The following is a 26,938-nucleotide window of genomic DNA, read 5'->3' as shown; positions in this document are numbered from 1 at the left end:
GACTTGCCTGAACTATAGTTTGTTAATAACTTCTTATGGCTGCAGGGGCAGTATTGAGTAGCTTGGATGAAAGGAGCCCAGAGGTAGAAAACACTGTGAAATTTCTAAAACTGTTTGAATGACGTCTGTGAGTATAACAGAACTCATATGGCAGGCAAAAACCTGAGAAGAAATACAAACAGGAAGTGGGAAATCTGAGGTTGGTCGATTTTCAACCCAACCCCTATTGAATACACAGTGGGATATTGGTTATGTTGCACTTCCTAAGGCACTTCCAGATGTCAACCATCTTTAGAAACTTGAATGAGGCTTCTACTGTGTTGTGGAGCCGGATGGGAGCTGTTTGAGTCAGTGGTCTGGCAGAGAGCCAGGTCATGGTCACCCGCATTTCACATGATAGCGACCTGGGTTCCATGGCTTTCCTACAGACAATGGAATTCTCCGGTTGGAACGTTATTGAAGATTTATGATAACAACTACCTAAAGATTGATTCTATACCTAGTTTGACAAGTTTCTTCGACCTGTCATAATTTCTTGAAGTTTTTGTCCGACGTTCGGTTGGACCTGCACGAGTGACATTATCGAACAAATCAAGCATTTATTGTCTAACTAGGATTCCTGGGAGTGCATTCTGATGAAGATCGTCAAAGGTAAGGGAATATTTATAATATTATTTCTGATTTCTGTTGACTCCAACATGGCGGATACATTTTTTTTATTCTTCTGAGCACAGTCTCAGATTATTGCATGGTTTGCTTTTTCCGTCAAGTTTTTTTGAAATCTGACACAGTGGTTGCATTAAGGAGAGGTATTTCCACGTCTAACAATTGTATTTATCGACATTTATAATGAGTATTTCTGTAAATTGATGTGACTCTCTGCAATATCACCTGATGTTCTTGGAACTAGTGAATGTAACGTGCCAATGTATACTGAGATTGTTTTAAATATGAACTTTATCAAACATAACATACATGTATTGTGTAACATTAAGTCCTATGAGTGTCATCTGATGAAGATCATCAAAGGTTAGTGATTCATTTTATCTCCATTTGTGCTTTTTGTGACTCCTCTCTTTGGCTGGAAAAATGGACAGGTTTTTCTGTGAGTTGGTGGTGACCTATAATCGTTTGTGGTGCTTTCACTGTAAAGCCTATTTGAAATTGGATACCGTGGTGGGATTAACAACAAGATTACCTTTAAAACGGTATAAAATACACGTATGTTTGAGGAATTTTAATTATGATATTTCTGTTGTTTTGAATCCCGTTAACGGGATTGCAGCCCTAAGAAGAAATTTGTGGAGTGGTTGAAAAACAAGTTTTAATGAATCCAACCTAAGTGCATATAAACTTCCAACTTCAACTGTTTACATTCCACCTATAAGACCCTATGATCTGTGAACTGTACATGGAACAGATATCTTGGTGTCATTATACTCCTTATAGTGTGCTCTAAAATACCAGCCAAAGGTTTTAGAACATCTACTTTAGAACATTCAAGGTTTTTTTTTTACTCTTTTCTACATTGTAGAATAATAGTGAAGACATCAACTATGAAATAACACATATGGAATCATGTTGTAACCAAAACAGTGTTAAACAAATCAAAACATATTTTATATTTGAGATTCTTCAAATAGCCACCCTTTGCCTTGATGACAGCTTTGCACACTCAATCAGCTTCACCTGGAATGTTTTTCGAACAGTCTTGAAGGAGTTCCCATCTATGCTGAGCACTTGTTGGCTGCTTTTCCTTCACTGTGCAGTCAAACTCATCCCAAACCATCTCAATTGGGTTGAGGTCGTTTGATTGTGGAGGCCATGTCATCTGATGCAGCACTCCATCACTCTCCTTTGTCAAATAGCCCTTACACTGAATAGAGGTGTGTTTTGGGTCATTGTCCTGTAGAAAAACAAATGATAGTGGGACTAAGAGCAAACCAGATGGGATGGTGTATCGCTGCAGAATGCTGTGGTAGCCACGCTGGTTAAGTGTGCCTTGAATTCTAAATAAATCACTGACAGTGTCACCAGCAAAGCATCTCCACACCACTACACCTCCTCCTCCATGCTTCACGGTGAGAATCACACATGCAGAGATCATCCGTTCACCTACTCTGGGTCTCACAAAGACACGGTTGTTGGAACCAAAAATCTCAAATTTGGACTCATCAGACAGACCAAAGGACAGATTTCCACCAGTCTTATATCCATTGCTTGTGTTTCTTGGGCCAAGCAAGTCTCTTCTTATTATTGGTGTCCTTTTGTAGTGGAGTCTTTGCAGCAATTCGACCATGAAGGCCTGGTTCACGCAGTGTCCTCTGAACAGTTGATGTTGACTACCTCATGAAGCTAGGAAGAGTCTTGGTGGTTCCAAACTCCTTACATTTAAGAATAATGGAGGTCACTGTGTTCTTGGGGACCTTCAAGGCTGCAGAAATGTTGTGGTACCATTTCCCAGATCTGTGCCTCGACACAATCCTGTCTCAGAACTCTATGGACAATTCCTTTGACATCACGGCTTGGTTTTTGCTCTGGATTGCACTGTCAACAGTGGGAACTTATATAGAGGTGGGTGCCTTTCCAAATCATGTCCAATCAATTGAATTTACCACAGGTGGACTTCAATCAAGTTGTAGAAACGTATTAAGGATGATCAATGAAAACAGGATGCTCCTGAGCTCAATTTTGTGTCTCATAGCAAAGGATATGAATGTAAATAAGTATGTAAGTATGTACAACCCGTTTTGTCATTGTCATTATGGGGTATTGTCTGTAGATTTCTGAGAATTTTGTTTTATTTAATCCATTTAGATTAAAGCTGTAACGTAACAAAGTGTAGAAAAAGTCAAGGGGTCTGAATACTTTCCAAAGGCACTGTATATACTACACGAGCAGAAGTATGTGGACACCTGCTTGTGAACATCTCATTCCAAAATCATGGGCATTAATATGGAGTTGGTCCCCCCTTTGGTGCTAAAACATTCTCCACTCTTCTGTGGGTGGAGGGCAGGGTCGAGATATGTTATTACAATTGACTTCTGGAAAGTTCCTCGGCATACACATCACAGACAAACTGAATTGGTCCACCCACACAGACAGCATTGTGAAGAAGGCGCAGCAGCGCCTCTTCAACCTCAGGAGGATGAAGAAATTCGGCTTGTCACCAAAAGCACTCACAAACTTCTACAGATGCACAATCGAGAGCATCCTGTCGGGCTGTATCACCGCCTGGTACGGCAACTGCTCCGCCCACAACCGTAAGGCTCTCCAGAGGGTAGTGAGGTCTGCACAACGCATCACCGGGGGCAAACTACCTGCCCTCCAGGACACCTAACAACCCGATGTTACAGGAAGGCCATAAAGATCATCAAGGACAACAACCACCGAGCCACTGCCTGTTCACCCCGCTATCATCCAGAAGGCGAGGTCAGTACAGGTGCATCAAAGCTGGGACCGAGAGACTGAAAAACAGCTTCTATCTCAAGGCCATCAGACTGTTAAACAGCCACCACTAACATTGAGTGGCTGCTGCCAACACACTGACTCAACTCCAGCCACTTTAATAATGGGAATAGATGGGAAATTATGTAAAATATATCACTAGCCACTTTAAACAATGCTACCTAATATAATGTTTACATACCCTACATTATTAATCTCATATGTATATATATATATGTATGTATATATATATACTGTATTCTATATCATCTACTGCATCTTTATGTAATACATGTATCACTAGCCACTTTAACTATGCCACTTTGTTTACATACTCATCTCATATGTATATACTGTACTCAATACCATCTACTGTATCTTGCCTATGCCGCTCTGTACCATCACTCATTCATATATCTTTATGTACATATTCTTTATCCCCTTACACTTGTGTCTATAAGATAGTCGTTTTGGAATTGTTAGCTAGATTACTTGTTGGTTATTACTGCATTGTCGGAACTAGAAGCACAAGCATTTCGCTACACTCGCATTAACATCTGCTAACCATGTGTATGTGACAAATAAAATTTGATTTGATTTGGGAAGGCTTTCTACTACATGTTGGAACATTGCTCCGGGGACTTGCTTCCATTCAGACACAAGAGCATTACTGAGGTTAGGCACTGATGTTGGACGATTAGGCCTAGCTCACAGTCAACATCCCAATTCATCCCAAAGGTGTTCGATGGGGTTGAGGTCAGGGCTCTGTGCAGGCCAGTCAAGTTCTTCCACACCAATCTCAACAAACTATTTCTGTATGGACCTCACTTTGTGCATGGGGGCATTGTCATGCTGAAACAGGAAAGGGCCTCCTCCAAACTGTTGCCGCAAAGTTGGAAGCACAGAATTGTTTAGAATGTAGCTTTCTCCTGGCATCCTCCAAACCCAGATTTGTCCGTGGTGAAGCGTGATTCCTCACTCCAGAGAATTTCCACTGCTCCAGAGTCCAATGGTGGCGAGCTTTACACCACTCCAGCCAACGCTTTGTATTGCGCATGGTGATCTTAGGCTTGTGTGCGGCTGCTTGGCCATGGAAACCCCTTTCATGAAGCTCCCGACGAACAGTTCTTGTGCTGGTGTTGCTTCCACGGGTAGTTTGGAACTCAGTAGTGAGTGTTGCAACCGAGGACAGACAAATCAAATTACGCGCTATGCGTTTGAGCACATTAGCTTGTGTGGCCTACCCCTTCATGGCTGAGCGGTTGCTCCTAGACATTTCCACTTCACAATAACAGCACTTACTGAGGCAGCTCTAGCAGGGCAGAAATTTGACGAACTAACTTGTTGGAAAAGTTGCATCCTATTGAAAGTCACTGAGCTCTTCAGTAAGGCCATTCTGCTGCCAATGTTTGGCTATGGAGATCACATGACTGTGTGCTTTATACACCTGTCAGCAACGGGTGTGGTTGAAATAGCCGAATCCACTAATTTTAAGGGGTGTCCACATACGTTTGTATGTATAGTGTTTGCATGTACATTGATTGCATGTATGTGTTGGGCTTTATGGATTTTTCAGTTGTATGTGCTAGGCTTTAGCTGAGATTATACTTCCCGGAGTCAAGTATATTTGTTCAGGCCTCAATTGTTCCTTTACTAGCACTATTCATTCTCCCTGTCGATAATTCTAATGTTCTAACTTCTAATAGTAACTGTATCCACTGGCGAATTGGGAGAGAGTGGGGTGATTGCCATCTAAGAGGCAACATTTTTTTTTGCGGCCATGCTAACTGTCAACAGTCATCTTCTCTGATTGATTGAGAGATTCAAGGAGAGCTATCATCAACAAGTAACATAGTAGATGCAACGCATACATTCATGCACTTCAAAATGTAAAAAAAAACTAAACAAACTTGTATAAATTGATGGTTGGGATTACGTGATGCCAAGGAAGTATTTGTACATATTCCTTTTCAGTTAAAGAGTTGTTAGGATTCACACAGACCATACTTTTTTAATGGCTAGCTCAGAATATGAGCTTTCCAAAAGTTGTTTATATATTATAGAGATCAGTCCTTTCGGGAGCCCAGATAATCCATTTTAAAAATCCATCATTGGATGATTCTGTAGTTGAGTTTCCCAAGGGACGCCATAGGCCATCATAGCTGACCTAAATTGATAATATAGAAAAAAGATTTTTAACTGGTAATGTTTACGAGTCTTTCAAATCTTGGAATGTTCTCAAACCAATTACTATCCATGATATCGTCAAGGGTACGCATTCCACAATTAGACCATTGTGGGGGATGCAAAATGCCACCCTTAGGTGGCATTATTATGAAGTATGGGTATGCCATTTTGATTCCCAGATACATCGTTTTTTTTACATTTTGCACCAAATAGAAATTGTGTGAGCAATAATAGGACCAAAGCATAGTTTATATTGTTTAAGGAATATATCAGTGAAAACCACCTCTTCCAGGGGGCGGAAGAATTATGTCTAAACCAATTAAGGATGGGACGAAATGCTAGTGCATGGAAATACAATTTAAAGTTTTACAATAAATAAATAAATACAAACCTTGCAATAAATATGTTTAATCCACACTATGGATTTTATCCCAATAGCCAGAAGGGGGAGCCAAGGGAAGCAAACTACAGAAATTCAGTCATGGCAATATTTTCATTTTGACAATAGATATTCTGCCTGTTAAAGCAACTGGGATATTAGTCCATCTACTGAGGTTGGATTGAAATTATTTTAGCTTTCTGTTAATGGTTCTGGCAATGATGGTATTTAAGGGAGGAAATATATCTATTCACAAATATTTAGAATGGAAAACATTTGGGATTCCATAAGTAGAGATGGAGTACTTCATCGTGGTCTTGAGAGGCAGCAGGGCAGATTTGGTTAGATGTATTTCATAACTTGAGATGGAGCTGAATTAGTCTATGATCTTCAAAGTCTTTGGGGGGGACTGAGAGACATTGTCTAAGTAAGATATTGTCTGCGTATAATGAGATGACGGGATCTGTAGAATTGAGAGATTAGTGTAATTTATTTTGATTGTCGAATTGCCTGGGCCAGGGGCTCGATAGACAATAAAAATAGCAGAGTTGAGATGGGATCACTTTGCCTGCTACTTCTAGTTATTCTGAATGGAACAGAGCAGGTATTGCCAGTTATTACTATGGCTGAGGGGCTGGCATATAATATTTTAATGAAACTGAAGCCAAGTGCAACCAAATTCTAGTCTATCAAAAGCTTTTTCTGTGTTCACATTTCTGTGCAACACATGGCGAATCAACACACTCCCTGGGTAAATGTCAACCCGGGTCCTAACGAGATCTGGGACCACAGCGGGGCCCACACTAGCACGGACGCTTCACTCATGCTCTCATTTGCATTCTACCGGGGTGACTGTACCAGAAATGATTCCACAGGAGAGAGAGAGGAGGAGGGAGGGAACGAGAGAGAGAAAGTGAGAGAGGTGGAGGAGGAGGAGGAGGAGGAGGAGGAGGAGGAGGAGGAGGAAGAAACTGAGGAGTTCAAAGCCACGTCTTTGGCCCTGTAGTACCCTGTCAACCCGGGCACACTTCCTGAATGTCAGACTACGGCAGACTTGAGGGGAAGAGAAATAAATCCAATCACACCAGTATGCACGTACAGTAACATGCCGTGAATGCATAAAAACAAGGCTTCTTGTTGCTAAGCCAATGGCACAAGCCTGTAGACTCCAAGCTCTTGTTGGTTGTTATGGTTGCAGGCAGGGACTCTAGTCTAGGTCACATGAATCATTTAGCAATGAAGAAGTTTGTCACTCATTAATCAAGAGAAGACGGTTCATGCAGGAAACCAGAGTGATAGCTTCAGCTGATATTGCACCAATTACATTCATCACTACCTGCTGCCCACAAGCCATACGGCGGAGTTTAGTGGTGCCATGCTGTTGCTTTAACATGCATTACTCGCTTTGCATGTCTGTTTTCTGTTATCCCACCAGCACACCAGCCTCCACCTGTTTGGCTCTGCTTTTTCTTCAGTCAGAGGGATTTGTATAGTATACCTTGCTCACTGCCTGTAAATATCATTATCTTAACATGATGCATGCTTTATCTGTACATTGTCAGCCCCTAAAGGGTCACACATTGTGGCAACATGCAGGATGTTGGGCAATACCACATACTGTACACACCAGGGATCATCAACTAGATTCAGCTGTGGGCAGATTTATTTTCTTGAGCGGATGGTCGGGGGGCCGGGATAGAGTTACAAATCATTTGTAGACTGCAAATTGACCTCAAGAAGCCCAAACAGATATAATGTTTGACTAAAACATAATAATTTCAAACCTTGCTTACATGTATACGATCACGTGTCTTCCTATTATGCATGGGAATACTTGGAATAGATTTCCTGAATAAAAATAACTTGGAGCTGATTTCCTGTTGTTTTTAGTCATTTTTATTTTTTAGCTTTATTTACTAAAAAAAAAACTTGGGGAGCCAAACAAATTCCCCCACAGGTGCCAATTCGGGAAACCTGATGTACACTCTTGGAAAAATGGGTTCCAAAAAAAGGTTCTTCGGCTGCCCCCATAGGATAACCCTTTCTGATTCCAGGTAGAACCCTTTTTGCTTCCATGTAGAACCCTCTGGGAATTGTTGTATATACATGGAACCCAAAAGGCTTCTATCTGGAACCAAAAAAAGATTATTGAAAGGGTTCTCATAAGGGAACAGCCAAACAAACCTTTTAGGTTCTAGATAGTACCTTTTCTTCTAAGACCGTAGTTGATAATTGAGTGTTAGCCTAATTGGATTTCTTGTAAACTATAGAGTGAGCGAAATTAGACGAACTGATGTAAATCTGTTTCAAGTGTGTCCCATCACGTGTCAAGTGTTGTTGCAAGCTACTCATCTGCAGTTAACGACAAAGTCAACTCAATGTGTGCCTATAGCAGAGAAATCTATACTGGATGGTCGTTTAATCTCAGTAGTTGTCAAGGACAGAGCTTCACCTTCTGTCCATGCATCAGGCTTTTCCCCCTCACTATCAGTCTGCTTTTTAAACAGCAAATCCATAATCCTATCAATAAGCTGCAAAAGGGTGGCAAAAAAAGGTGGGTTCCTGTTTATTAAAGGTTGTGAAAAATGCAGGCCTATTATGGGGTCTTTGCAGTATACAGTGTGTGAAGGACACTATTGCAGTGTAGCTTGATTGTATTTTCTTCCGAAGGCTGATTCAGTCACCTATTAGGTTCATCAATATTATATTATGTTCATATGTCAGTCCTCTATGCTCATATGTATTTCCTAGGCCATGCTGTTATAGAACTACCCAGACAGTGCCACACTCCACCAATTTGCAGCAGTTTTCGGAGGTGTCAGTTTTTCACACCAGACTTTACTTAAAGGCACAAGATCAGACACATACTCAGCAGCATCTGCTCAGCGATGCATTTTTCTGTTCTGTGTGTGTGTGTGTGTGTGTGTGTGTTGAGATGACACAAGGGGAAATAGTGTGTTCAACACATTCTTATTCAGAAAAGGCAAACAATTAATCAGAAGTCCTTCTCAAAAGAAATAGGCTTATTTTTTGAACCTATTGTTTGAAGTTACGGCAGATAGATTTTTTAAATTAGAATCTTAATATTGTGGCTATAGGCTATACATTCATAAGCTCAGGACAATTGTACCCTGCACCACTATCCAGCATGCATTTGGAAAAAGGGGCAATTTGGTTTGGATCATACAGTACATCACAGTGTATATCCGGGCCCAATTGTTCATCATGGAAATGTGAGCTGAACAGTTGATATACTTAGATTTTTTTCTCTTGTAATTCTTCAGCCTGTCCCTCATAGCCCTCTGACTATGTAGGCTACCACAGAGGGCTCTCAGACAACAGTTCCTACTCATGCTTGAGTTTTGTAGCTTAATGATGCCCCCCAGTCATGGCTTTGTATCCACTGGTGGCTTTGGAGAGCGACTGCCACTTCCAACAACGCATCAACTTCTGTATGCCTTACAAACCAGACAATCATTTTGGGGTCTTAACACATTCCCTGAATGTAGGCATAAGGCTCAAAAAAAAATTTCTCAGTGTCCAAGTGTCCAACTTTGTGTTCTTGTCAAGTCAAGATCACTTTCTCTGGCAAAAAGCAAGCCAAGATCTTACCGCTCAGGTCATTTAAAAAAAAAAAAAACATGCCTATGCAACATTAACGTAATGCAAACAGTTCTGTAGGAATGAGGTTTACCACTGGAGCACAGATGTCAATTCAACATCTGTTCCATGTTGGTTCAACGTCATTTCATTGAAATTACGTGGAAACAATGTAGATTCAACCAGTGTGTGCCCAGTGGGTTGTGCCATAGGTTTAATACAATATCATAGTATATTGGCTATGCTTGGCCTGCCAATATTGTTAATCTCAGACCATGTTATATTTAAAAACTCAAGCCTAGATCAGTTGTTGTATCAATTTCAAGGTACAGCTGAGCATAAATTGAAGTAATTTGCTGATAATTTAAAGGTCATTTTACTGGACTGATGGTATCGGCAAATTATTAGAGGAGGGAGGGAGAGAGCAGTAGATGGTCTTACCTCTCGCAGTCCCTGCTCTCTCCTTTCCTCCGGTGAGACCAGAGAGAGGGGACACAGTCTTTCACCTGATGGCGAAACTCGAGTCGCACTGCATTATTTCTGCCTCATGCACAAATTCATGTTGTTCCCATGACAAGAGAAAGTGAAATATTATTTTATATTAAAATAGACACTACAGGCTGCTGATAATAAAAACGCAGGGCTATCTATACACTTGGATACTCATTCATTGCAGCTGCAATGCGAGTGGAAGTAGGGAAAAAGAGCGTTTTGTTTTGTTAATATGTTGACTAAAACAGTGTTGACAGTGCTGAATAAAAACTTAAACATGAACCCCCTCATAAAAACACCAGGTCTTCTGTATTCTTTCACAGTCTCTCTCTGGTCATGGTTTTTTAAATGATGAAATCTCACATAGGCTTGTATCAAACTTTACTGTGGGGTCGTGGAAACTGTAGGTAGGCACAGTGATTTGAGCTATCCGATTGGCCAGCACAGTAGGTGCACTTGATTTAGCCACAGCTCTCCTGGTCCACCAGGTAGGCGGAGTTTGTCCTTTCAGACCAATGCACAGCGGGGATTCTGAATCAAGTGCACCTACCGCCAGCAGTGCAAGACGAAGAAAGCGCAAGGCTTTATCGTTGGCTTTTCAAAAGAAATGTTTGGTGATCGACTAGAAATGCCTTGAAGATGGACCGGTTGGTGACCACTGGTCTAGAATGGTTCAGAGAACCATGGCACTGCACTATAGGGTGGTGGAACCTGTAGGATATATATGCTCTAAACAGCATGTCTAAGTCACTTTCAGGTTAATTTACTGTAAACCATGTTTTAAATTAGTCCTATTAGGACATTCTAGCAACAGGCCACAAATAGATAAACAGCCTGGTCATTTCTCACCCATCAAAGATGGCTGCCGCTGCTCTGTATTTTATGCTCTCCTTAAACAGGGTCACGTCACAAGAATTAATACAGAAATAAGTTTAGCCATTTGGAGGTTTGGTTCAGTTTTGGACGTGTTCTGAGTGATAGTAATGAGCTCCTGGAGACAGGCTCGGCGTGCTTCCCGTCCACACGGCAACCAATTATCGGCCCGCACCTGTCCAACTTGGTCGCAGCTGTACGGAACAGTGAAGTAGTCAGGCTGTTTGCTCCAGTCCCTCCCGACAGAGCATCGAGCATCGAGCATCGAGCACTGCTTCCAGTTTTCTATTCCTGGTTGTAATGAGGGCGGAGCCTGTTCTGATCCACAGCCATCAGCGATCAGCTCTCCATTTGAGTGTCAGAGCCCATCACATTCCCCATCTTGTCTTTCTACCCACCCAGCCACCCATCTACTGAGGCTGTTAGTGTTTGTCTCTGATGTCGACTCAGACTAGAGTAAGCTGCTTTTGCTTTCAACAAACTGTGTGTGTGAGTCTTAAATACTGTGCACACAATAGAAGCTACAGCTGGCTGAGTAAAACAAAAAATGATACAAACTACAACCTGTTAACATCTAAGTATCATGTCGATAAATGTATTTAATGGTGCAAGGAATTGTTTGCAGACGCTCACTGTTACACGCCACACAAATGTCCATTATCACCCCCCTTGATAACTAATACATTTAAATGACATGCATTTCCAGAATGGCGGATATGGATTGTGTCTCTGGGTCACATGGCCTGTATTTTGAATAAGAGAAAATAAAATGTATTTCTTAAATGGCGGATTTCATATTTTAGCATTCATTGTCACATTTTACTTTTCTCTGCACAAAGAGAGCCCCGGCCACCATGTTCCTAATCATTTAAATCCACATGCAATCTCACTCAGCCATCTTATCCAGGCCTGGCCATCCATTAGCTACTTCTCATTTCAGGGAGAAGCTGCAGCCCCATTAGTTCTGCCATGCTCAGCTACATTTCCATATCGTTCCATTTCAGCATTTTCAGCCCAGAAAATGAGAAAAGTTGCGGATTAATTCCAACTAATCCTCATTTTTCTATTGCCTTTAATGACTTGTTCTGGCCTCTGACATTCTGAATGGTCTCCTGCAATAACTTGACTTAGATGCATTTCCCATTGTGACTTTAAGAAATGTTTGCTTATGTTTTTGCTTCTCTCTGTCTCTCCCTCTCTCTCTGTGTCTCTCTCTGTGTCTGTTTGTCTCTTTCCGTCTCCGTCTCTCTCTCTCTGTGTCTCTGTTTCTCTTTCCGTCTCCGTCTCTCTCTCTCTCTGTGTCTCTCTTCGTGTCTCTGTTTGTCTCTTTCCGTCTCCGTCTCTCTCACACTCTCTCTCTGTGTCTCTCTGTCTCTCCCTCTCTCTCTGTGTGTCTCTCTGTGTCTCTGTTTGTCTGTCTCCGTCTCTCTCTCTCTGTGTCTCTGTTTCTCTTTCAGTCTCCGTCTCTCTCTCTCTCTCTGAGTCTCTCTGTCTCTCCCTCTCTCTCTGTGTGTCTCTCTGTGTCTCTGTTTGTCTGTCTCCGTCTCTCTCTCTCTGTGTCTCTGTTTCTCTTTCCGTCTCTCTCTCTCTCTGTGTCTCTCTTCGTGTCTCTGTTTGTCTCTTTCCGTCTCCGTCACTCTCACGCCCTCTCTTTCTGTGTGTGTGTGTGTGTGTGTGTGTGTGTGTGTGTGTGTGTGTGTGTGTGTGTGTGGTCTCCTATAGTTTGGTAATGAGTGATACCTTGTTCTGGTGGATCCTCACTTGAGATGACTAGCTAGGCAGGTCATTTTTCATTTCTGAACCATATTCATAAAGGTTTTAGACAGCTGTTGTGGACTGTGAACTGATGCTTGTCCAGGTGGTCTACTTAATGATCCCTTAATGTTACATTCAAGCTCTGTAAGAGTATTCTGTCAATGTCTCTGGCAACATAACCTTTGCGAGCCACTTGCATAGTACTGCAATGCAATGCCAGACACCTGCTAAAAGGACACAATTCTAACATGCCACATCTGTGTAGAATCCATGTACACATTTTTTCATAGTGAGTCATCAAGGAGTTGGAACAAGGCAATGGGCAAGTGTGTGTGACTCCTCTGAGCCACCACGGTGTTGTGATACCCCCCTTGACAGCCCTCGTGAACAGCACACGAGTCACCGTGGCCATCCAAGCAGAGCGGCCGTTTATGCCCCTTTGCGTTCAAAGGAGGTCCCAACGAAACGCGCTGATGAAAGTAATCTAATACCACAAATTAGCCTGTCGCTTAGGCCGGATTATATCCCCCGCGAGAGCACAAGCTCAAATAACTTCTGCTTCGTTGTTCTAGGATGTAAATGGGAGAAAAAGAGAGGGAAGAGGGAAGAGGAAGAGGGAGAGGGGGAGGGGGTAGAGTGAGGGATGAGAGGAGAGGAGAGGGAGGAGAGGGAGAGAGACAAGATGGAGAGGGAGGGGGGAGAGAGGAGAGGGGGGAGAGGAGAGTGGAGAGCGGGAGAAAGGCGAGATGGAGAGGAAGGGGAGAGAGGAGGAGGAGAGAGGAGAGAGGCGAGATGGAGATGGGGAGAGAGGCGAGATGGAGATGAGGAGAGAGGCGAGATGGAGATGAGGAGAGAGGCGAGATGGAGATGAGGAGAGAGGCGAGATGGAGATGAGGAGAGAGGCGAGATGGAGGTGAGGAGAGAGGCGAGATGGAGATGAGGAGAGAGGCGAGATGGAGATGAGGAGAGAGGCGAGATGGAGGTGAGGAGAGAGGCGAGATGGAGATGGGGAGAGGGAGAGATGAAGATGGGGAGAGGGAGAGAGGAGGGGAAGGAGAGGGATAGAGGTGAGATGGCGAGGGAGGGGGAGAGAGGAGGGGAGTGAGGAGAGTGAGGAAGGAGAGGGAGAAAGGTGAGATGGAGAGGGAGAGGGGAGGAGAAAGGAGAGGGAGAGAGGTGAGATGGGGAGAGGGAGAGGGAGACAGGCGAGATGGAGATGGGGAGAAGGAGAGAGGAGGGAGAGGAGAGGGAGAGAGGTGAGATGGAGAGGGAGAGAGGAGAGGAGAGAGGAGGAGGAGGGAGAGAGGAGGAGGACAGGGGAGAGGAGAGGGAGGGGGAGAGAGGAGAGTGAGGAAGGAGAGGGAGAGAGGCGAGATGGAGATGGGGAGAGGGAGAGAGGAGGGGGGAGGAGAGGGAGAGAGGTGAGATGGAGAGAAGGGGGATGGAGAGAGGAGGACAGGGGGAGACAGGAGAGGGAGGGGGAGAGAGGAGAGGGAGGGGGAGAGAGGAGAGAGGAGAGGGAGAAAGGAGAGGGAGAGAGAAGCGAGATGGAGAGGGAGGGAAGGAGAAGAGAGGAAGGGGGAGAGAGGAGAGAGGGAGAGAGGAGAGTGAGCAGTAGAGAGGCAAGATGGAGGGAGGGAGGGAGGCAAGATGGAGAGGGAGGGAGAGGAGGAGAGGGAGGAGAGGAAGGGATGGAGATGGAGGAGATAGAGGAGAGGATGGAGAGAGGAGAGAGAGAGAAGGAAGAAAAAAGTGTACCATTTCATTTTAATCCGCTCAATCACTCTCTGTGTAATTAAAAACATTTTTTTGTCACCTCTCTCCTTCTCCCCCCATTAAAATAAGGCCTGCCTGTTTCATTTGAACACACCCTGATCCCCTTCTGGACTTCGAGGAGCCACCCTCGCTAATCTAAATCAATGCCTGGTTGGCCCCAGCCACCCACTCCACCCCTATGCCTACGTAGCTGTGCTGACGTGTGAATGAGGCTGACATGAGTGAGAGAAAGAGAAAGAGAATGAAAGGTGTTGTTAATTCATGGCCTGCTCTGGCATAGCTTGTCATAGGCTGTGCATTCGGAATGGTCAGTGGCACTGACCTACAAATTATCACTGAAGAAAGGTTTTGAAGCCTGGTTTTGATAAGCTGTCAGGGTCACACACACACACACACACACACACACACACACACACACACACACACACACACACACACACACACACACACACACGGTTCTATTCTGGGGAAGGGCTGCTCACCTTGTCTCTCCCCCCTATCAGTCTTAACTTGAACCTCTGAACAAATGGTTCCCCGGCTTCAATGGGGGAAAGAAGGAGCTGTTGAAACATTGTTCCACAAGGTCTCTCCACTCGCAGGCAGGCAAGGACAGCAGAACACAAATCTCCAGTCACTCTTTTGAATAGCGTCTCCAATAGCTACAGTTACAATTACGCTACTGTATATAACCTCAGATGAAGACAGCAACTCTTCTACAGAATCATGTCAGGCTAATCACCGGCTTGATCATGCACATGATCTTGATGAATGATAATGGCATGATGACATTTTCTGCAAGGTGTTACTATTGCAACTGAGGTACTGTAAAATCACACCTAACGGTTCTTGGGCAGCTTGACAATGTGGCAGGCAGGGTGCTTTACAACACCTTTTTATACGTTAATCTGTCACCAAGGTAGTCTGTACAGATAGCATAATAAAGCCCTACCATTGTCTTAGAAATTCATACATCTTGAATACTTGAAATGAAAACTTCAGTACCAAACAACATACAGTACTACCCATTATTTGCTGTGCATCATTTCCCATCCCTGGCTATGGTTTACTGCGCAATAAAGCAACATATTCAGTTCCATGTTTTCCAGGAAGTGATATATTACAGCTTCAGTTATTAGAGTCGGGTGCAGAGTGCTCAGACGATAATTGGCTAACAGGTAGAACAGTCAGTCTCTGTGGCTAATTAAAGGCATTAAATAATCACCTGTCTCTTCTCGCCTGTCCTTGGTACAGAAATGAGAAGTTTCATCAAGCCTCCTAAAAATAGAGCGCTCCCTCGCTCTGACGCCTCACTTTTCACCTTCTCTTTCTCATCAAAGAGGAGCTCAGCGCGCCCGAGCACGGCTTAGACACTCTATTCATGTTTCCTCTCGCTTATTGGCTTCCGTTAATCCGAGGTAGGAATTTTTGGTTTCCGATCACACCAAGTTAGGCTAAGAAAATTGAGCCTGTGACTTTGAATGCGGGATGCGGCCCCTGGGGGGATACATTGTGTCGTTATTTAACGGTACAATATCTTAACTTTAAAGGAACAGTGCAGTCAAAAATGTGATTTATATATATATTTCCACATTATGAAGTTGAAATAATGCTGTGAAAATGATGATTAAAGGACCCTTTAGTGTAATAACTATTTGGAAAGAGCGGCTGAAATTTGTTTGTTTTGGTGGGATGGAGTTTGGCTTGCCTGCTGTCATCAAATTAGTTAATAGACCAATAAGAAAGACAGTTCCAAACAATTCTGCCAATAACAGCTAGTTTTCAGTTTTCCCCTCCCCACTCAGACTTCTCTCAGACTGTCCCAGCAAAATAATTGCTTGAGAAACTGCTCTATGCTACGCAATTTGTATTCATTTTTGACGATTTTAATTGAAAACAATGACAGTAAGGGACCTAATTGTTACCCAGAAATGATTTGAAATTGAGGTAAAAATGGCTGCACTGGACCTTTAAAGGGAATGTCGTTTTAGTCACAACAGATTGAGTCTGAGGTAACAACTGTTTAGAGGTGTGTTAAACAGCCAAGCCCATGAACACAACTCTACTATGACATATAAACAAAGTCAGTGCATTAACACTGGTGAAATATGTGATCCCGAGGTTTCTGGAACTAAATTAGTTCTCAGCTCTCCTGTCCGATCGCATCAACAGCTCCTTAAATTACATGTAATATTAGGCTTGTTTAAACCAAATTACTGCTACAGGTGTGAATGCGCCTCAGCATCGGTGTACCCGCCAGCTCTCCCAAGGGTCTGGATTGAAGGTCACTTTCCCTAGTGGGCAAAGTAGGAGGTGTCGTCATCATGACAGTTCCTGGTTGCAATGATGTCATAACGACAGTTTTTGTTATAAGGACGTCATGATTGAAAACAAGAGGGGTGTTCAGGTTTCTTATTTGTCCCAAATTAGCGTCCCATCACCCACGTGGATGCTACAAAACAATGGTGGTGGATCAGGAACGGTACCCTTTACTGTGTCCTTTACGAGCCCCATCTTGTAATTGCAGATAACAGGTCACATTTCATTGTCTTTTGTTCTAAGAAGAATCAATGCAACCCCCGTCTTGTGGTGACTCTGTTGGGCTGCGTTGATTCCCATACGGTGGTTAAGTGTTTGTGAAAAGCGGCCTACCTTAAAAGGTCAGACCACTTGGCACCCTCGGTTTGTTTTATATGTTGCTACTGCACCTCAAGCAAATACTGGGGGAAAACACTCCGAAGCCTAGGTGGTTCTATACAAGAATAAATTACAGTGTTTTGGGGTTTAATGCTAGCACACAGCAATGTGTAGACATAGCCTATATACACGCATGCACGCGCAAACGCACACATATACACACCCACGGCCTCACACACTACAGGCATGGCCACGTGCACACTCCCGCATGCACACCTTCCGTAACAATCTGCATCATTCACCATGATTGGATAATTCAAGTGGCTCTCCGTTTTCGACATGTTGTCAAGTGCCAGATCTTTGAAGTCATTTGCTCCCTGCTGAACAGCTAGGACCTATTCACCCTGCAGCACGAAGGCATAATGTGGTGCCACTTCTCTATGGAAGCATCCCAAAATGGCACCCTAGTCCCTACATAGTGCACTACTTTTGACAAGAGCCCTATGTAATATAGGCCTATAGGGGGATAGGATACCATTTGGGACGTAGCCTATGTTCCCTACACAATGCACTGCTTTCTTTCTGTAGCATCGTCTTCTGGGGTTAGGTTGTAAAGGGATGGAAACATTGCTTTAAAAAATATTGCACATGAATATTTCAAAAGGCTGCCTTAGCATGTCAATAGCCGTAACGAGTGTTGCACTTCTGAAGAGAGAATGGTAAAGAGTGACGAGAGGGGAAATATGCTGCATACAGTTAGGGAAGACATCCCACATCATACCCTCATCTAGTGGCATTCATGATACATGTTATTGTAATAGTGTAATTCATACTGCGGTGCAGCCCAAAGGCCTTGCCACAAATAGATGACCAAAGCATAATAAAGCAACATGATTAAACATAAAGGATGAAAGATGAGAAAAAATGTCAAATCAAAACCAATACATTTTATGACAGACACTGAAGACAATGGTGATGTGTGGTTAGATAATGTCAAGATAGATATGTCAAGGCTCCAACTCTTTGAGACTGGTGGAGACCAGTGTCTGAATTGCACAGGAAGTGACTATCTGGCGTGATAATCTATCTCCACAATTTGGTTGTATTCTAACGTGTCTGTTTGCGCAGACAGCGCCAGCCTGGGTGGCGGTGTGGATGCTGCATATAAATAACACAAACCTCATCAGGTCATTACTAGTACAGGCAGGTGATGCACACTTCCTCTGCGGATGCGACAAAGGTCACCCACAACAATAATCAACACTTCATCAATATCAGCTGTGCACATAAGAAATGTCCCGTGGAGGTAGGCCTAATGTGGTGTGTGTTGATGAGAGAGAAAAAAAGTAAGTAATATTACCATTGTTATCAAGTTTGACAAGACCAATATGTGTTAAAGCGGTGGCAGGGTAGCCTAGTGGTTAGAGCGTTGGACTAGTAACCGGAAGGTTGCAAGTTCAAACCCCCAAGCTGACAAGGTACAAATCTGTCATTCTGCTCCTGAACAGGCAGTTAACCCACCGTTTCTAGGCTGTCATTGAAAATAAGAATTTGTTCTTAACTGACTTGCCTAGTAAAATAAAGGTTTAAAAAAAGGAAAATAGCTCTTGCTGGGTTCTTTACATTTATTTCAGTCGCATCAATCAAGAAGACAAACTTAATAGAACGTACAAAAGGGCATACCTAGTGAATGTAAACGGCAGAACTCAAAGATGTTATTTCATAGTCCCCCCTATATTAATCTCTCTCTGATCAATCGGTTTCATCATGTGGAAGTCATTATTGGGTAGCAGTCAAGGAGCCCATCCTGTATGACTACTTCCTGTACTACCCTTCATTAAAGTAAACACTCAAAAGATATGCAATGCCTTACTACTAAAATGTTTAGACTACATTCATTCATAATTCATAAAGCCATTCCAAAATAGACCATTGTACTATGACCTCATAACTCATAGGAGGAGGAAGTGGGAAAAGGAGAGCAAGAGAGGCAGCCATCTAATCCATTGGTGTGAATGCACTGGTTTCTCCTGATTGGTGCCCGAGTGAACTTGATGGGAAACGGATTGAAATATCACACTGGCACCCATACGCCTGTCTGAGACGGGGTTGAATGTTGCAGCCTGCTACGTTTATGAGCTTGCCCTCTCAAATGGCTTCACATCTCCGATGTGTGATTACGGAAGGTGTCATTACAGAAGGTCATTATGGCGGTTACCACTCGGAAAGGGCACTCAGCGTTGGTGTCTGGTAACAAGTGAACACTTGGAAGGGAAAACTTTTGAAAGGGTTCCAAACTGAAGTCAGGTCATGCATTTAGGGTTCCCTACATTTTCATGTCAGTTACTTACAGTTTATTGGGAAGCTTCTACATGTTGTTTGTGTTTTTTTTAATCTCTTCCGGACATGCATTGCAATTTCCATTAGCCAGAGTGACCCGGTTAGCTCAAGATAGACATTGAACCAGAGAATATTTTGTGACAGGGTTTGGTCATTTTGTTGATAGTTTCGACCTAAAAATCACAGACTGTTATGACTGGTGTCACGTCTCGTTTACATTCACATTAAAGCAGGATCATGAAAAGTGTTTGGTGTGACAGAGGGGGAAAAGCATTACTTTCGCTTCATACTGTCAGTGGAGAACATCTGTGTAGCAGAGATGCTTGTTCTGTGACCGTGCAATCGGCCCACTGCAGCTGTCCGAGGTGACAGTCCCTGTCACGGTCGAAGAAAAGAGAGAAAGAGAGGGGGGAGTGAGAGAGAGAGACGAGAGAGATAATCCCTGTATCAAATCCAGCTCCAGGGACAGAGAGGAAAGTCCAGGTTTTTGCAGTTTAACGATTTCACTCGCTTGCCTGCCAATCTCCCCATCCACAGCTTTGTCTGTCTCCCACGCCACCCTCTCCCTCACTTTATTACACTGAGGCTTTTATCATATGTTGGGCCATGTCTATAGGAATAAAAGCCCATGTTTGTTCGCCGAATGTGTCAGGGCTCTTTGTTGTTATGGCCTCACAAATCCCTCTGTCGGTTACTGTGGGTCGTCTCAAAGAGGTTTGCACAGCACAGTGGCGTAGGAACAGCTCTCATCATGCGTGGCTTAACTGTGTAATAGCTTTGCAACTTCAGCAGATCTTACTTACTATAATGGCTCCACCATTACAGTACCATCAGAGTCTCCTCTCCTGTATGGCCTCTGTCTTTGCTAATAGGGTCCTTACTTTTTTTCACTATGTAAATACAGATGTAGGATCTTAATTTGATCTCCCTGTTGCAGGAGAACTGTTCTGCAATACAGGAAATGTAAATCTTGTCATGTATTTGAGGTATAAAAAGGCTTCTGAAGATAGTAATTTCCACTATGAAATGTAATCAAGCCCCCAAAAAATGTCCATTCATTATAATCCACATAATAATTCACATTTCCTGTTGCCGCAGGATTATTTTCCTGCTGTTGCAAACTGGCTCAAATGAAGATCCTACGTCTGTAAGTCTTGATGAATAAATGTCTTCCCTTCCTGAGTTCTTTCCTCTTTACAGTATGTATGTAGGCCAAGGTCGATGGAGTCTTTTGTCCACATTATGAAACCTATTATAGATTGGTCCTTCAAGGCTGGGATATGAGTGACATATGTGTTACGCGGCAAAATATTTTTAGGTTTAACAAATAGGACAGAATGATTTGACATGTATCCCGTTGATACAGTCTGTCTTCACAAGGGAATACAGCTTTTCCGCTATCTGTTCCCCTTGGCAAACGTGGTCTTAGATTTCAGCCCCGCTCTTAAATTATTGAATCTCAAGTTTCTTAAAAAGTAACCTAGTTATGCTATCCATCCCTGACAAAAGTTCTAAAACCCGCAGCAGCTTGACCCGTTGGCTGTGAGAACACTCCATCGCTCGTCTTTGTTCTTGTATCAGCCTGAATAGACTTACTGATGCAAACACTCACTCTGGGTTGAAAGAGATCTTGGTATGTTGCTCTGTCTGTAGAGTGCCAGCATCTCGCTTCTAACTCAGGTCAGAATCCATCAGTCTGTCCATGGGGAAGGCTGACCTACGACCTTCTCCTCACCACAACGGCACAGGGGGAACTTATCAAAGTCTGTGAACACGACCTCGCTCTCCACAGATCAGCCAAGGAGCTCGGCAGAATCGAGTAATGATTTTGGGGAATAGGCTAACATTCAGTGGAAGGCTGACCATAACTCCTCAGGAAACTAAAAAGATTTTGCATGGGTCCTGAGATCCTCAAAAGGTTCTATAGCTGCAACATCGAGAGCATCCTGACTGGTTGCATCACTGCCTAGTTCGGCAATTGCTCGGCCTCCGACAGCAAGGCACTACAGAGGGTAGTGCGTATGGCCCAGTACATCACTGAGGCTAAGCTGCCTGCCATCCAGGACCTCTACACCAGGCGGTGTCAGAGGAAGGCCCTAAAAGTTGTCAAAGATCCCAGTCATAGACTGTTCTCTCTACTACTGCATGGCAAGTGGTACCGGAGTGCCAAGTCTAGGACAAAAAGGCTTCTCGTCAGTTTTTACCCCCAAGCCATAAGACTCCTGAACAGGTAATTAAATGACTAGCGGACTATTTGCATTGTGTGCCCCCCCAACCCCTCTTTCACGCTGCTGCTACTCTCCTTTTATCATATATGCACAGTCACTTTAACTATACATTCATGTACATAAGTACATACTACCTCAAATGGCCCAACCAACCAGTGCTCCCGCACATTGGCTAACCGGGCTATCTGCATTGTGTCCCGCCACCCACCACCCGCCAGCCCCTCTTTACGCTACTGCTACTCTCTGTTCATCATATATGCATAGTCACTTGAACCATATCTACATGTACATACAACCTCAAGCTGCCTACCTAACCGGTGTCTGAATGTAGCCTCACTACTTTTATAGCCTCGCTACTGTACATGGTCTCGCTACTATTTTTCAGTGTCTTTTTACTGTTGTTTTTCTTTCTTTACCTACCTGTTGTTCACCTAATACATTTTTTTTTGCACTATTGGTTAAAGCCTGTAAGTAAAGCATTTCACTGTAAGGTCTAAACCTGTTGTATTCGGCGCACATGACAAATCAACTTTGATTTGATTTGATTTGAACCACATGCTGACATAATGACCTGTTGGAACCACAGTGAGGACCAGCCTCGTAAGCAGTCCATTCTAGCTTGTGGATAGGAATGAATCACATGGTCTTCATCCATTCACAGTTGGCCTATTTAGTAATACTACCCAGTCTAACCAATAATTGTACTCCAGAGTATTTGGTGTTATGTGGCAAACACTCAGTTCACAGCTAGAAGTGGCAATGTTTTCATATCAAAGCCATGCATTATGACACAGTTTCAGATATTTATCAAGAATATAGTAATTAACATGAATATGTGCAAAAACAGCATAATTACATAATTCTGTCATATTTGCATTAGTAATCGTTGGCGCTCAATGAAGACCTGTGTTATTTCTGGTCATTCAACAGTAACAGCATTTAACATCCAACACCTGACTTTATGAAAACCTGCTAAATATAGATATTATTACATTAAATAGGTAATAATGCGTATTTACATCTTATTAATGCAATATAATATAACCTTTTATACCTTTTTATATTACAATTTAATTCGATCAAAATATACAGTCAATTCCCTTATTTTTCATTGAACTCACTTCCGCTAATTTTACATATAGATCAGCTGTGTATGCATGGTTTTTCTGTGCGGGAAAACTATTTTTGAAGTGGTCCTTCGATAGCCAATGCAACATTGGTCTGTAACTATTCCATTTGTTTCAGAGAGCGAAGAAGTCAATAGAATAGGAAGGGGTAAACGAACAGTGAAAGGAAAAATGTTTCTTGCTTCATTCAGTTTAAAACGAATGCACTTTTGTACTCTTGAAAGAAAATCAAATCCACACTCCATAGGCCATACATCGAACAGCAGACCTTACTGCAACAGCGATATAAAGGGAGAAAAGTCCCATTCCAAATGAATTTGAACACATATCAATTAAGGCAAACCACTGAGGTGGGACAAGTGAACAATGCTATGTTCTTCAAATTAACCATTTTAATAGAGGTATTGTACCGTTAATACCAGCGCACATCCATAGAGTAGAGGCGAAAGAAAAAGAAACTCATCCTCACAAACCATATTTTAATTATACAGTACATTTCTATGTGGTTTATTACTGTTTGGTTTGTTTTTGCTCTCCTCTAAACTTTTGTGTGATATTCGTGTTTTGTGCCTGCAGCAATCAGTGGCATACATTATGTATATTTCCTCTGGGTCTATTCTGTGACAAAACCATGCATTAAACATGAAGTTGTATTTGAATAAAACACACAAATTAGAACTTGACGCTTGCACTTTGACACTATCTTAACTCGAAAATAAGTGCAAGTCTCCTCCTTTCTGTCTAAAACTACAGTACAATTAAAAATAGTAATTTCACACAATGGTGATGTGGAATATGGAGGTAACTCAAATCCCACGGCTTGAAGTGGGACTGTTATTATCTGCACCCTTTCATAGTTTCCCTTGCAATCAAAAGCCTTTTCAAGAATACTAATAATGCACAAAATGGTTCTTTACTTCACAGACTTGTGCTTTCTCAGAGAAACCACTCATGTGAGGTAGTGGTATATGTGAGTGTTCAGGGAGGAGTGAAGATTTAGGAAGAGGATGAATAGTTTGCTAAATCAACACTTTCCCTGATCCCTCATGATTATCGGAATAATTTTGAACAGTCAGAGAGCAAGGTGAAAAATGGGGTTGTTGACTAGAAAGTAATAATAATGTGTTTGTTTGTGCTGTGCATGGCTGATATACTGGCACAGTTATTCAGCGTCATAGTAACATCCACTTATTATGGGAGACGTGGAATGAACAGTACATTTGACAAATCTTTCATTGAAAAAATGTAATCCTGTGCAAGGCCACAATGGCAGCTCAGTTCTATATTAGAGTGGTCAGACTTGTATATGTTTTATCGACCTGCCATCTTTTAATCACTATTTCCGCACTCAAAGGCCGGCTCCCGTTTCATGATGGCAAAAATAAAATGAACTACATGAATAATCTGATAATCCCTGTGAGAGATATGCAATCTATATGTCAATGACCGAGGTGGAGAAAGACAGGGGATGGTGAAATAAAAAGGGTAGACAAAGCATGTAACTGTCTCTGCCTCATGGCATCTGATACCTCGCCTCTTCCAGTAATTACTGCACCACTTGTGTCTTGTGTTCGAAATTTGATCATTTCCTGTCAAGGATAGCAAGCAATGCCAAATGATTTATGTATTCCGTCCCAATCTCAACCACACTTCATTAGGGAGAAAAGAGTGCAAGGCCCAGGGTAAGGCAGAAGGAATGGATTAATTCCGAGTAGAAGAACCCAGGATCTTCTCTCGTCACCTCCCTGTGTGGAGCCACAGCCCACGGGCCTCTGCCCTACTGCCCTACTGAAATGGCAAGGGCCTGTGTGGGGGTGGCAGAGGGACTCACCTGCTCTGAGTGGCCCTTTGGCTCCGTCATAGAGAGAGTGAGAGAGAGTTAATTAGGAAATATGGTAGAGACTGAGGTAAAGCAAGTGAATGAAACTGGAGATGAGGGGATGGGCAGAAAAAGATAGAGAGGGAGAGTGCGATAGAGAGGGGGATAATGAAGGAGAAGGTGGAGATGAGTAGTTGGCTAGTGTGTAGGCTTCTGGTCAGCAGAGGTTGGCATGATGCCTGATGCAATTTAAAGCGCATCTCCTACAACACTAGAGAAGACACTACTAGATGGACGTTGTTGTGCCTTTCTTGGAAGTGGATTTGAAAAGGCAGGAGCAGAATGAATGTGAACCATGGGACTTCAATAGTCAAATGTATTCCTCTTTTCGCACTGATCCAAATAGACACAATTGGTGAAAGTAATATGGCAGAAACCAACGGGATGATTTTCTTTCACCTGTCCAGTTGTTACAGATCAACGTTGATGAATAATAGCTGTGTGGAGAGAGGAAGTCTCATAAGACCACTGAGTTGAAATGGCCAGGTTTTGGATGACCTAAATGCCTAACGTGCGAGATGCTGAAATAGACAATGAGATGCTTGTGTATAAGTGTATAACCATTGTTAAAACAAACTAAGTGTAGCCGTACATCTCTCTTCACCCTCTCTGTTTTTCTCTCGCAGGATGAGTGAGAGACACACACAGCAAGGAAGTAAAGGGGTTCTACTTCTAATGGTCTGCATGGTGACTCTGCTGGAGATGGCTAGACCAACCGAAGGTCACAGAGGTAAGGACAGTACAGTACACCTGTAAGAAGGTGCATGTTATGATGAGCGTCTGTTGGCTGTCATGGACAAAGTGGAGCATGCACATTGCATTTTTTTATGCTAATTTTGGCAGATGCCTACTCTATATGTACTGAGTGTACAAAACATTATGACTGACCAGGTGAATCCAGGTGAAAGCTATGATCCCTTATTGATGTCACTTGTTAAATCCACTTCAATCAGTGTAGATGAAGGGGAGAAGACGGGTTAAAGAAGGATTTTCATGCCTCGAGACAATAGAGACATGAATTGTTTATGTGTGCCATTTAGAGAGTGAATGGGCAAGATAGAATATTTAAGTGCCTTTGAACGTGTATGGTACTGTAGTAGGTGCCAGGCGGACCGATGGAATGCTTTCGACACCTTGTTGAGTCCATGCCTCAACGAATTTAGGCTGTTATGAGAGCAAAAGGGGGTGCAACTCCAGTCATCATGCTAGTTTAGGTGATGTCTGATCTCTGAGCCTTCACATTAAGAACACCTCCTCCCAGCTGCCCACTGCACTGAAGATAGGAAACATTGTCACCACTGATAAATCCACCATAATTGAGAATTTCAATAAGCATTTTTCTACGGCTGGCCATGCTTTCCACCTGGCTACTCCTACCCCGGTCAACAGCACTGCACCCCCCACAGCAACTCGCCCAAGCCTTCCCCATTTCTCCTTCTCCCAAATCCATTCAGCTGATGTTCTGAAAGAGCTGAAAAATCTGGACCCCTACAAATCAGCCGGGCTAGACAATCTGGACCCTTTCTTTCTAAAATTATCTGCCGAAATTGTTGCCACCCCTATTACTAGCCTGCTCAACCTCTCTTTCGTGTCGTCTGAGATTCCCAAAGATTGGAAAGCAGCTGCGGTCATCCCCCTCTTCAAAGGGGGGACACTCTTGACCCAAACTGCTACAGACCTATATCTATCCTACCATGCCTTTCTAAGATCTTCGAAAGCCAAGTCAACAAACAGATTACCGACCATTTCGAATCTCACCATACCTTCTCTGCTATGCAATCTGGTTTCAGAGCTGGTCATGGGTGCACCTCAGCCACGCTCAAGGTCCTAAACGATATCTTAACCGCCATTGATAAGAAACATTACTGTGCAGCCGTATTCATTGATCTGGCCAAGGCTTTCGACTTTGTCAACCACCACATCCTCATCGGCAGACTCGACAGCCTTGGTTTCTCAAATGATTGCCTCGCCTGGTTCACCAACTACTTCTCTGATAGAATTCAGTGTGTCAAATCAGAGGGTCTGCTGTCCGGACCTCTGGCAGTCTCTATGGGAGTGCCACAGGGTTCAATTCTTGGACCGACTCTCTTCTCTGTATACATCAATGAGGTCGCTCTTGATGCTGGTGAGTCCCTGATACACCTCTACGCAGACGACACCATTCTGTATACTTCCGGCCCTTCTTTGGACACTGTGTTAACAACCCTCCAGGCAAGCTTCA

The 26,938-nt window shown here is 43.1% G+C and overlaps 1 protein-coding gene across 2 annotated transcripts in view; it reads left to right on the top strand.

The window, feature by feature from the left end:
- The window catches only part of LOC118392451 (chemokine-like protein TAFA-2), a 66,481-nt gene that overhangs the window by 18,579 nt on the left and 20,964 nt on the right, over positions 1-26,938 (top strand). Inside the window, exons 1-2 of one of the 2 annotated variants that reach the window (XM_052460337.1) lie at positions 15,748-15,924; positions 25,344-25,447. In XM_052460337.1, the coding sequence (XP_052316297.1) occupies positions 25,345-25,447 (103 nt within the window). In that variant the 5' untranslated portion in view covers positions 15,748-15,924; position 25,344. Of the gene's footprint in view, positions 1-15,747; positions 15,925-25,343; positions 25,448-26,938 lie in introns of those variants that run through there. The other variant, XM_052460338.1, reaches the window with a different exon arrangement.

This window comes from Oncorhynchus keta, chromosome 13, assembly GCF_023373465.1.
Source record: "Oncorhynchus keta strain PuntledgeMale-10-30-2019 chromosome 13, Oket_V2, whole genome shotgun sequence".
Taxonomy (NCBI): domain Eukaryota; kingdom Metazoa; phylum Chordata; class Actinopteri; order Salmoniformes; family Salmonidae; genus Oncorhynchus; species Oncorhynchus keta.
Note: the sequence above shows the minus strand (reverse complement) of the source record. Positions and strands in the feature narration are given on the sequence as shown.